The sequence below is a fragment of the Calonectris borealis genome, chromosome 2, assembly GCF_964195595.1.
Source record: "Calonectris borealis chromosome 2, bCalBor7.hap1.2, whole genome shotgun sequence".
Classification (NCBI taxonomy): Eukaryota; Metazoa; Chordata; class Aves; order Procellariiformes; family Procellariidae; genus Calonectris; species Calonectris borealis.
In genome coordinates, this window is record NC_134313.1 from 106,032,509 (window position 1) to 106,044,286 (window position 11,778).

Consider the following 11,778-nt stretch of genomic DNA (forward strand, 5'->3'; position numbering starts at 1 on the left):
CAACTAAGTTACTTTGTCATTTGTGAGTTGGAGAGTAACAGCTGGGCATCCCAACCTGTCCACACAATATGTAGTTGTTATTTAGAGATTTACATCATGATCTGAAAAATCATTCTCAGCTCAATCCTTCTCTCAGAAGCTGCGGCTTCAGCAGAAGGATCTATTTTAGATGTTTCATCAATTCCTTTCATCAAGCCTCTAGTTGTTTCAGGTCTTGTTTGTCATGGAACAACAGGGCAATATTAACAGAAGTCAAGACTGAATAATTAACAGCTTACTACTCATCATTGCAGAAAATGAATCCTACTTCCCTTTTGATCTGAGTAGGAGGCCCATTTTTAGAGTCTTGATTACTTCTCTGTTTTATATGCTTCTCTTCAGAGAATACCATAATACAAAATTGGTAGAATCGTTTTTATTTGACTATGAGCTCTTTTGGTCCCTCAGCACGAATTTAAGAGCAGAACATGTACTTTAGGTCACCAGACTAAACACTTCCTTAGCTGTGCCTCTTAGGTCTGGATTATTTTGTCTGTTCTCTACATTTCTATTGTGTTTCTTGCAACCTCTCACCCCAACAGCACTCCTTTTCACACAGTTCAGTTTCTGACAGGGTTAAGCACTATAACTAGCAGCTCCGACTTTTCTCCCTTCTGTGACCCTGTTCCCCATCCCCACTTTATTCCATAAATGTACATCTTCTCAATTTTAAATGTGCTGTACCAAAGTCTGGACTAAAATACACATTTCAATGAGATTCAATTGCTGCACGCATATTTCAGGACACAAGAAAATCATCAGTTCAAGTGCTAGGGCACTGTGAATTTATATAGTCATTGATTGACTAATTTTGAGACAAAATGATTCAAGTCATTGCAAACATATACACTGCCAACAGTACAGAAAGTAAGTACCTGAAGCACCTCCTATCCCACTGTCATAATAAAAGGGAAGTATAGAACACTAAATAAATTTTACAAACAGCTGAACACCACAGAACTCACTGCAGCTGAAGTTAAAAGATCACTCTTGTTTTACAGGGAACATGACTGTCTTTCAAGAGTAAAAACAAATTAGTGAAGAACTTTCCTTAAGGGTAAGTCGGTTTTGTTGGTTTTCTTCCTCTGACACAGCCATCAGTAGCCAGTGCTCAAATCCTATAGTTGGTCAGGTGCTCTAGGAGTCTAGACCAGCTTGAGTGGCCTGAAGCTCTGAAAACTAAGTAGTTCCCCAGCATGCTGCTTTTACTTAAAGTGTAATTTGCAAATAGGGAAGGGAAGAGTCAGTAGTTTCTAACCATTTGCTCTGGAGGAAGAATCCTAAGTTTCTTGTAACTGGAATTCCCCACTTTTCAAGAGCTTATTTTGAAGGAGTACTTCCAGAGTTTTCAAACATGAGGAGAGGCTCAGAAGCACCACAGGGAAGAAGGCCAGAACAAAAATGAAGGAAAATTCCTGATAACAAATGGAAAGACCAACTGACAACTAAGTCTGAATTAACATTATCATAGACCTGACTTCTGATATAAAGAAGTGTGGGAAAGCAGCCTTGTAGAAAGTGGCAGAACCGCTGTGATTATCTACAGAAGTTAGAAGGGAACTATCAACCAGACAGTACTTTAAAACAAGTATGACTAAACACAGTTTCAAGGGAAAACTTTAAAGGCTTTCTTTCCTGTGTTTATTGAAGTGATAGCAGCTAGTACATTGCAGATGACTACTTACACATACAGAACATACACCTGCTCTTTTAAGGTTTAACTTTAAAAAAAAAAATTAGAATTTCTTTTCAGCCTTCTTTAGGAAAAGTCTGTACCTGCAGGCATTAAATAAAGAGTTTTATGCTCCTAATAGTGTAATAATTATATATCATAGCTTTCTGCATTCCAAGAAATGTAAATCTCTGACTCCTTATTCTCTTCTTTAGTCTCTTACTCCTGTATACCCCTCCTAGAAAGAACATAACTGGAGGAGTAAGTCCAGCATTTGCATTTATCAAGTTCCAGCCCAATATATTGGAAGTTCTATTAATCACTTTAATTATTTAGTTATCACTGTTAATAAATGAGAAAATTAAGATGAATACAAACTACTAAAGCTCCAGTTCTAACCAGACAGCAACTTATCCTATCGTGATCAAATCTTATTTGGACACACAAAAACTTTCTCAATTAAAACATAACTGCCTGCACGCTCAGTGCAACCTCACCTTCTTCAGTGAAGATACGACTAAAGATGACTATTTTGACCTATATTTTAAACATGTTCAGGACGTTTTGCTGATTTTACTTGATAGAGCAAAAACAGTTTTACCCTTGGGAACCTAGACGCTTGGGTTTTGTTGTTATAATTTTTTCCAATTCTGGGAAATTAAAGAATTCAGCAGGTGAGAATCAAACACCAGTATTTCTTCGCAGAAAGGGCATGGATGTTTCAGCACATACATTTGCAAGTAGTAGGAACAGTTTTCAGTATTAAATTATTTAAACTTTTTATATAGTAGAAACCTGGTAAGAGGTTACAGTACACAATCTGATGTCTCGCTCCTTAACATGGAACGAAGATTAATTAATTTATACAATGATTTATCTGACACATCATCCCCTATCAACACCTATTAAACCATATTTCTGTGACACAGACCACCACAATCATATAAGCAACTATGTCAGGATTACGACAGCAGAGACTATATGCAGTGAACAGACTACTGCCTCATCTTCCCAGACCAACACCTGTTAAAATCAGAATTAAAACAAAACTTCATGAAATCAACAGATAGAAGTTCTTCAGATGTGGTCTGCGTACTGCATCCATTCTATACACATAGAAATGGCTATTTGCAACTGAAAAAATATCTTCTGTAATGAGAGAACTAGCTAAAATATTAACTCATACTTAGAATTCAGAATATTCTTCATAAACCAATAGCTACAGATATAAATGAATTTTCAGCTTAAAGCTAAAGAAAAAAACTTCACAAATTATCTCAAAACCACAGAAGATGGTAATTCAGATATGCTGTGCAGAACAAAAAGGTAAATGACTGAGCCTTACTAATAGAGGAAACAAAACATTTACAATAGCTGACTGTGATATTCCTTGCATACCAGACTATACTCTGAGAATGATGAGGAACCGTAGCAGCAACTCTGTATGTTTCTTTTATTTCACTGATTTCCATATATTGAATCTTCACTGATATTGAATGAATCTACATGAAAGTAGCTTTTCTAAATAAGTTTAAGTAGATTTGAACAATACTAAAAAAAATCTGATGCCTTACAAGGCTCTTAAACACAGAGTAATTACTACTAGAAGTGCGATATTACCTGACCCAGAGCCTGAAGTTGTCATATCATAAATTAAATCCTTTAAAGTAGTTCCTTCCGATATAAAGGGACGATCCAGCGAGGGATCTTCTTCACTTGGCACACGATGATGAATTACAGTACGATTATGGCAAAGATATAGAATCAACATTAGTGAAATGCAGACAAAACAGACAGGTCCAGCAATGACAGCAGCCAGTTCCACAGGTCCTAGATTAGCAGCTGGTTTTCCTGGAGTAGGACCTGACAGAAAAAATAAAAGAAAATGGTAACTATTTCTTACTTTTTATGCAACTGTATTTATTGTATTTGGCAGTGATCTTCAAGTTATCTCAATGTATTTGTTAAAACTTTTGCACAGTAACTTTTTCAAGAATCAAAATAAGTATTACAAAGGACAAAAGCAACTACACGCTTACTCACAGTTTCCATTTAACTTGCATATAAGTCTTCAGAACCGGCCCTAACATCCCTATCCAGAAGATTAAATTTCTTATTCCAAATCTCTTGAAATTTTATTTGCAGAATCTAAAGTGTACTTTAGGCCTTCAAATTCACCTACAACTTCTAAACTGAAACTTCCACTCCTACAGAATTTTCTGCTTAATAAAAGAAAAAAATCAAATATGCCAAAAACTCTTACCTGGTGTTGGAATTGGAAGTTCTATTTTATTGCAGTGGTCTCTGTCACAACAATGAGGCAAAGTAATGACTCCATCTCTGGAGGAGGGGGCACAAACAAACGGCCTGTCTCGGGGAATCAGATCCATTTCTGCTATACACATACTATTGTGTATGACTTTGTCTGCAGTTCGTGTTACTGAGGTAAAACATAGCCCATCTGTCACACATGTAAAGTTGTCTTTTGTACATAGATGGCAGTAACACTCTAATGCTGCATTGAGAAAAAACATTAATGTTAGTATTGGTACATGTTCTGAGTTGAGAAACAACTTGAATGACTAAAGAAATAAAAGTTCAGAACACTAGGAGGCCTATAATCTTTTTGGTTACATAAACACAGAACTGTAACACTAAAGAACAACACTACAAGGCTTTTTAGTGGGACAAAAAAAATTAGGAGATGAGCAAATGAAAGAAAGTAAAATTTAAAGCTAAAGTCATCTCTTCCTATACAATTATGTATTAAAAGAAAAAGGCTGCAATCCTAGATGTTCCTCCAGGTAAAGAAGTTCCATTACAGTTCTTTATACTAAAGATCTAGACTTTTAAATAACACTGTATCCTCTATAGCATGCAATTCTGCTATTTTCAAACCCAATACAAATAACCAGGGTTATAGCTTTAGTAAGTGACAAATAGGATGCTGCTGGCACCCAAGATTAATACTTTATACATTACTTGATGGCTTCAATTTTGCCAAGGGCGTATAAAGGCTTAATCCTCATTAAAAAACAAACCCTGAACAACCTGAGAACATACCCTTTCACACAAGCAGAATATGGTTTAGACTTGTTATTTATGAAGCCACAGAAAAACATTGCCTTACATTACTCAAGTTCCTGGTTTACTAAAGCTATCAATTGCACTAGTAAAGGAGAGGGCATGGGGAGGGAAGCAGGAATGACAGACTAATCATGTCCAAGATGATCAGGTTTCATTATTTAAATTGCAGAAGTTCTTGGAGAAGGAAGACTACTACTTCAAATTTCTTTCTCCATTCCTTCCTGCATTTACAGGACCAAAGCCAGACAGAAAACAGTGCTGTAGCAACAACAAAAATATCAATACACTCTGACTCCACGTGTTCATCTGTGGAATGCTAGCAAAAGCTAGCATAGAACTTGTGTACATGCGTGCAGTAAGATTAAGATTTTAAATTTGTCTAAATGTCTGTGTTTTAAACATTCATGCCCAAAACACAAAAATGCAGTGAGCCATAAACAAGCCTCTTTCAAGGATACATACAAAATCTCACACCAAAGCTGTGAGGATTAATAGATGGCAAAGCAAAAGATGCCCCAAAATCTGAAATTTGGTGTTTCACTTAAATTCAAGAGTTTAAGACTACCACCTGAATTGCCTCAGATTTTACACCCCTCTCTATCCTTGGATATAATGGATTTAAATAAATGGCGATCTGATCTCATATACATATTCCATCTCAAAGTTTTGATTTCGAGTTATATCCCTTTCTCTGAAAACACCTCCTTCCCCCAAGATTTTGAATCAAAACAAATTATTGCCAATCATCCTCTACTATTACAGAAAAGATATGACAAGTTTTTAGGACCCACTATAGAAAGATAACCCATGTTTCAGAGAGAGTCACCAGCCCATAGACCAGTCAGAAAAAGGGAGAAAAAACATGAATGGGATTGCAAAATTGTTTGTTTAATATGAAGATTATTGAAAAGATAATTAGGAGGTATATGAAATGAGAACCGGCACACGGGAAGGTAAAGCTTCTTAACAGTACCACTTTTTGAAGATGCAATTCCCCTCCCCCATCAGAGAAGGAAGGAAAGTCTTATTATTCAGAGTTTAACTATGAGAACATTTAACAGTTATTTTCCTGTTGGTGTGCCTTTGGTAATTTACACTTGAACAAATTATTTTTTAACCCATTAAAACCATTAAGAGTTTCCTAAAATAGTCACACATTGATATTTCTTTCAACTTTCTTAACAAGCAGGCCTTTATCTCACTTGCTTCATCCATGACTTTTTTTCCCCTATTTAAATAATATTCTTGGCTCATCATAACTGCACATGCATCTGAATGCCTACAGTAAGAGACAGATATTCAGTAAGACATATTTACATTGAGTCACAGTATAGCGGCCAAGTTACTTGAAGTGAAAAATAAAGTTTGGGTTGACCTTGTTACTTATTCATCTTCCTGATTTTGTGAACTTGTAGAGACACACTGGTACCACTATGACTAAATAAAGCATATGGTGTCTTATCTTCCTCATTCATTTTGTTCCCACCTCTCTTTTGCTACAGAATTCCCAATGAGTGCAATTTGATACAATTTATACTTTTGTTCCAGTTTGATGCCATCCCTTGTGGAGATTTGATGCTATCTTCTAGTCTCCTGCCAAGACACAGTACACTGTCAAACGCAACTGAATGGTTTCCTCGGCACAAATAGATCACTACTTCCTTCTGAAGCTACTCTCCCCCTCCCTTAAAAGCAGAAAACAACGTCTCATCAGCTGAACAGCCAAAGTCTCTAGGAATATAGATTTTTGCTGCTCTCTAGTGGAAAAAAAAACATTAAAAGTGCTTCCGTCCTCTTCCTACTCTTGCCACTTACAATTCTTCATGCCTTCCAACTCAAGTGGGTTACAGTAGAATTTCCACGTTTTCCTAACAAGAAAACTAATTCAGCATCTTCAGCAACAATCCATACCAGGAGGAGAGGAAACAGAATTGGAATATCCTTGCCCATGTCTCACTCTCCAGTTATCTATGCATAAAAGAATAAAGATTATAACTATATGAAGACATTGTAGATGAGATTTAACATCAGTGGGATGAGGAGATGTCAATGACCACTTCATTCCTGTAAGTGAAAACACTTCCTTATAAGTGATCTCAAAGAAAAATAGATCATACTGTTGTCCTCTTGGAGATATACATTTTTACTTTGTCTCCAAGTAGCCCATGTTCTTCTCAGAGAAGCATTATAGTAATTTTAAAAACTCAGAAACCAGCCAGGTCTCCAAGTACACTTAAATGGATAAATACATTTCTAGAATGGGTTGATAACAGTATGCAATGAGAGAATGACCACTCTGATGTAAGCTAATTTTCCAGAGCCAGCAATATCTTTCAGATATAATGCATTTCAATACATTTGGAAAACACCCTTTAAATCTACTACCACAAAAAGCTCCTTCAAAACTACTAAACTCAAAGAGGAGAAAAAAACAAAGTTTTCACTCAAGTCTTAGTCCATGTTTTCCATGGCACAGTACTTTTTTTTTTTTTTTGAAGTATTACAATAGTGGTTGGATGGAACCACTAGAATGAAGCTCCACTACCAACTAATGACAGGTCATGTCTGTTTAAGTGATACGAGGCTTACATTATGACATATATCATGTTGTAGAAGTTATCAACAGCATACTTCTCATACCTCAATGTGATTTAATAATAGATTAACCTCTTGTGTTGAATACAATTACCTGGGTAATTTCTCAGACTTCCAGTCTGACAGTTTTGTATTCCCTTTAAAAAGTCTCTCTTCCTTGGGTGCTGCAGCCTGGAAAGCCCACAGCGAGGGTAAATCAAGCTGGCAACATAAATGAGACACTGCAACTACACAGCTTGACAAGACTTAAGACAAGCTGGTTCCCAAGAGCTCAGATATTAATACTATATACAAAACATGAACAGAGAATTAAGTACACCCTATCCACTTAACTTTTAGAAGTCTGTACCATTCAGTACCTATCAAAACAGTCTTTTTTGTATCTGTTGTCTTTCTGAAGTAAGAAAACTGCACAAAGCCTTTATTTCCGGAATTGCATAAAACCTCATGAATCACTATATAGTATTTGCTAACATCCTGCAGAACTACTTCAACCAGACAGTTTAGCATAGAACACCACCTTCAGCCAAAGAATTTTTGGTTGGAAATCATATGTTGAAATACTGTCTTTCAAAGGATGCTAACAAAGGATATTACAGCAGTTAAAACTTGTTAGGTGCTCTAAAACCCCCCCAAACCCACATCTTATTATGAGTAATTAATAATTTTATATTATCAATACTTTATTTATTTAATCATGTATCTTTGTTTTACAAATTTAAAAAAGAAAAACAGTATCAGGCCCCGAACAGCAGCATTATGCTGAAGAAGAAACTCCAGATCCTTCTCTTGCGACATTATAAAACCCTTCTCCCATGGAAAACACAATTTTCAAAACAAAAATTTCATCAGAAAGTGGAACTTCACCAGAAGAACAGTCAGGACTCTCGGTTCCATAAGATCTAAGTTTCAAGGAATAAAGGAGCAAGGCTATGATGTGCAAGACACAGTAGTAGATTTTGGGGAGATGAGCAAGAGGGCTGTAGTGTTTACTGGTATTTTTTTCCCTATCCAATAAAATTTGCCAGAAGCAAAAAAGCGTAATACAGAAAGGTGCTCTCAGCTTCCTATTCTCTTATTCAGGCAATCCCTCAAACAATACACCTGACTCATCTCTGAGCTCTTCTAGCTCAAGATACAAAAATGTTTAGGTCTTACAATATCTGGGACATGGGTACTTTTTTTTTTTTTAACCACGATACTTCATGACCTTCACTAACTCATTCGCCTCACAAAGGTAAAATTAAGTTTAACTGTTGTAAAGTAACAGCACTGGATATCAAGTTTTCACATACATTTCACACATCTTTGTTAAGCAAAACTTCCACTGAAAACAACAGGTTTTGGCAACTAAAGTGATGCACTCAAGAAAACAGACAAACTACTTCATTAAGGCATTATCCTCAACTTGCAAGTAACAATAAAGCCTTGTGAAAAACCCCAGCTTCAAAAAAGCAATATTATATTCTCCATAGTGCAGGTGCCAAATGGCACTTTCAGGTTTTTTTGCATCTCATCCATAAAGCTACTCACAGATATGTTCATGCCTCTTACAGCAAAATACATTAAAAATTTGTTTCTGGTATCTTTCATAGAACAGTATGCTTCAGAAAAACAAAAGGAAGTTAAAATTAAAAGCCTAGGTTATAATTTTACTAACATTATGAAAACAGAAAGAATAAAGAGCTCCTTAATTTGTACTTTTAAACTCATTTCAGCATACAAATCAGATTTCCATCTTTATTTGTGATTAGGAGCAACTGTGTGAATGCAAGAGTTTCCAGGAGATGACTCCCCAGAATTTTGGGGAGACCAAAGACTTTGGTTCACACAGTAAAAAAAAGAGCTAAATTTCAGATTCTGTCTTACAAATTAGGGCTGTTCTACTGTTCAGCTAGCTGCTGTGATTCATTACATGCCTGATCTTCATATAAACCAGATCACAAGATGATTAATTCACACAATAACACTAGTATATTGCAGAACAGCAGCATCAGAGCAATCAGAAAATGCCTAACTTCTGCAATCCATGGTAAGAATACTAAGTAACAGTAGCCAAATCATACCTTGCACTTCTTTGTCAACTTAGACTACAACGTTCAGACAAATTAACCCCTTTACCAGCACCAGGACTTGTCTGTGAGTCATGGATCAAGAACCCTGGATCCCCACCTATTCCCTTGGATAGGAAGAATTTATCTTTTTTTAAACAAAAGGTAGGACACCATCACTTGCATCCTTAAGGTTTTGTGTGGAAGTTTATTGCCTTGTTTTTACATAAAGCTTTTAGACCTTAATTTCATGACTGATATTAAGTGAAAACTGTTGATTGATCAGAGGTATTAAAAGGGAAAAGTTCAAAGCTCAAATCACGGTAAAGTTTCCTTCAACATCTAAATTGGATGTGTTACGTAAGAAAGCTTTAAATTATTAAAGCCTGCTGCAGCTTTTCAAGAACACGAGAACCACCATGGGTAACTTAAGCTTATTTCACTGTTTCCACATCAAAGATTCTCCATCTTCTTCAATAAGAATATGGGCAATTAACACTGCATTTTAGTATAGCAAGTTATGTTTTCTTTAAGTAATATTTTCTTTACAGCATGAGTACCATCTTAGATTGAATTATGAACAGCATGGTAAAAATCCAGATAGAGGGATGTCTTAAAGCTATAATTGAAGATGAAAGTCGTGGTGCTTCTCCATTTCCTCTTTAAAACCCAAAGCAATATACAATCCACCTACAGAAGAATTTAGGAAGTGGACCAATTATATAATGCAGATTTTGTTTCTCTGTCATCGTCATCTAACTTACTACAGATGAAACTGAAACCTAAACCAATTAGAGTTAGGATGTCTATAACATTTGTATACCCCATTAGGACATATGGCCCAAACTGCTCACCAAAGAACAAAATAGGCTTTTAAAAAAAAAAAAAAATCTATTTCTTACATTTCTGAATGCTATTAAGAACAACTGTTTCACGCATCAGCTCTGCAACAGCACAGCTCTGATACCACATCTCTCTTTCAAGAGATAGGTACAGAAGGCTGGAGGAACAAAACCGTTTTACTGTACAATATTCACCAAAGACTTTCCACACGGTTTGGTCCTCGCAGAGCATACAGGTTAGCTGTTTGATTGTAACTGAAAGATCACCTACCTAAATCACCTCGACACTAGCTTTCAGAACAGACGCTGCCAGTACACCACAATGTGGCGTGTAACGGAGCAAAAGCATCTGACGTGGGCGTTAAGGGAGTCTTTTACCTTCACTACGTGGAACATTCAACACGTATCTACACCAGCCGACGCCGCTTGTCTCTCCTCCCCCGTGGCACCGTTTGTAAGCGCCCTTCGGCGCGCCGCAGGGAGCCCGCAAGGCACGGCGGCTTTTCCCCGCTCCGGTGCCGAAGCTGGCGCACCCCGGGCGCGGGCAAGCACCCTCCGCGGGAGGGTAGCTCTCACGGGCTGCTCTGCTCGCAGGGAGGGAGAGAGGAGGGTGCTCCCCTCAACTAAACTGCCTTCGCGGGCCACGGCCGCGCGTATCCGCGTGGGAAAGGAAGGGCCGGGGCCGGCCACTGCCCACGGGGGCAGGGGCCGGCGGGCTCACGGGGTTGGGAGGGCGGGAAAGTTACCTCGGGCAGACGCCACCCGAGGCGCTACTCCGAGGGGGCAAGGCGGGCACTGACGGGGTGTGGGTGTCAAGGGGAGCCGCCACGGGTACCGCGTCCACCCTTCTCCATCCCCCCAGGGCGAGCGGCCGCCGCCACTCCTCGCCCGGCCGCACCACGTCTGCCCCATGGCCCCTCCCGCGGAGCCGCCTCTGCGCTCGGCCAACAAAGAGACGAGCAGTCACCGGGCTCCGCCAGGCTCGGACACCGGAGGGGGGTGGGAGGGCGACTCCGCCCCAGCCGGCCCCTCCGCCATGTTGTTGAAAGGAACCGACGGGGACCCGCAGCCCCCCACCGCTCTCCTCCCCCCGCCCCAGGCACCACCTCACCCGCTCCCTCCCCTCCCTCCTTCCCCTAGACACGCGTGCACTCACCGGCCGCCCCGGGGAAGAGCAGCGCGGTCACCACCAGACACAGCAAGGCCCAGGGCCGCCGAGTGGCCGCTACCGCCATGGTCCGGTCCCGAAACCGTAGAGGCACGGCGGGCGCGCGCGCGCGCCCGCGCGCCAGGATTCCGCCTCGCGACCCCCCGCCCCACCCCCCGCCCCTCCCCCCTCCCCTCCCTCCCGAGAGAGAAACAGAGAGACGCTCGCGCTGCCTGCACCGCCCCAGCTCGCTCCTGCCGCTAATGTAACCGACGCAGCGGCGCCGCCTGATTGGCCGCTCTCCCCCGCTCCTCTCCCGCTCCGCCCCGCCCCGCTCCGCCCCCG

The 11,778-nt window shown here is 39.7% G+C and overlaps 1 protein-coding gene across 2 annotated transcripts in view; it reads right to left on the bottom strand.

The window, feature by feature from the left end:
- TGFBR1 (transforming growth factor beta receptor 1) overlaps positions 1 to 11,562 on the bottom strand; it is a 35,152-nt gene extending 23,590 nt beyond the window's left edge. For both annotated transcript variants that reach the window (XR_012672535.1, XM_075142882.1), the window contains exons 1-3: positions 11,443 to 11,562; positions 3,975 to 4,226; positions 3,332 to 3,574 (exon numbers count right to left, since the gene is read on the bottom strand). Coding sequence is in view for 1 of the 2 variants with exons in the window: in XM_075142882.1 (XP_074998983.1) it covers positions 3,332 to 3,574; positions 3,975 to 4,226; positions 11,443 to 11,521 (574 nt within the window). In the remaining variant the exon portion in view is untranslated. The remainder of the gene's footprint in view (positions 1 to 3,331; positions 3,575 to 3,974; positions 4,227 to 11,442) is intronic.
- Between the last annotated feature and the right edge of the window lie 216 nt (positions 11,563 to 11,778).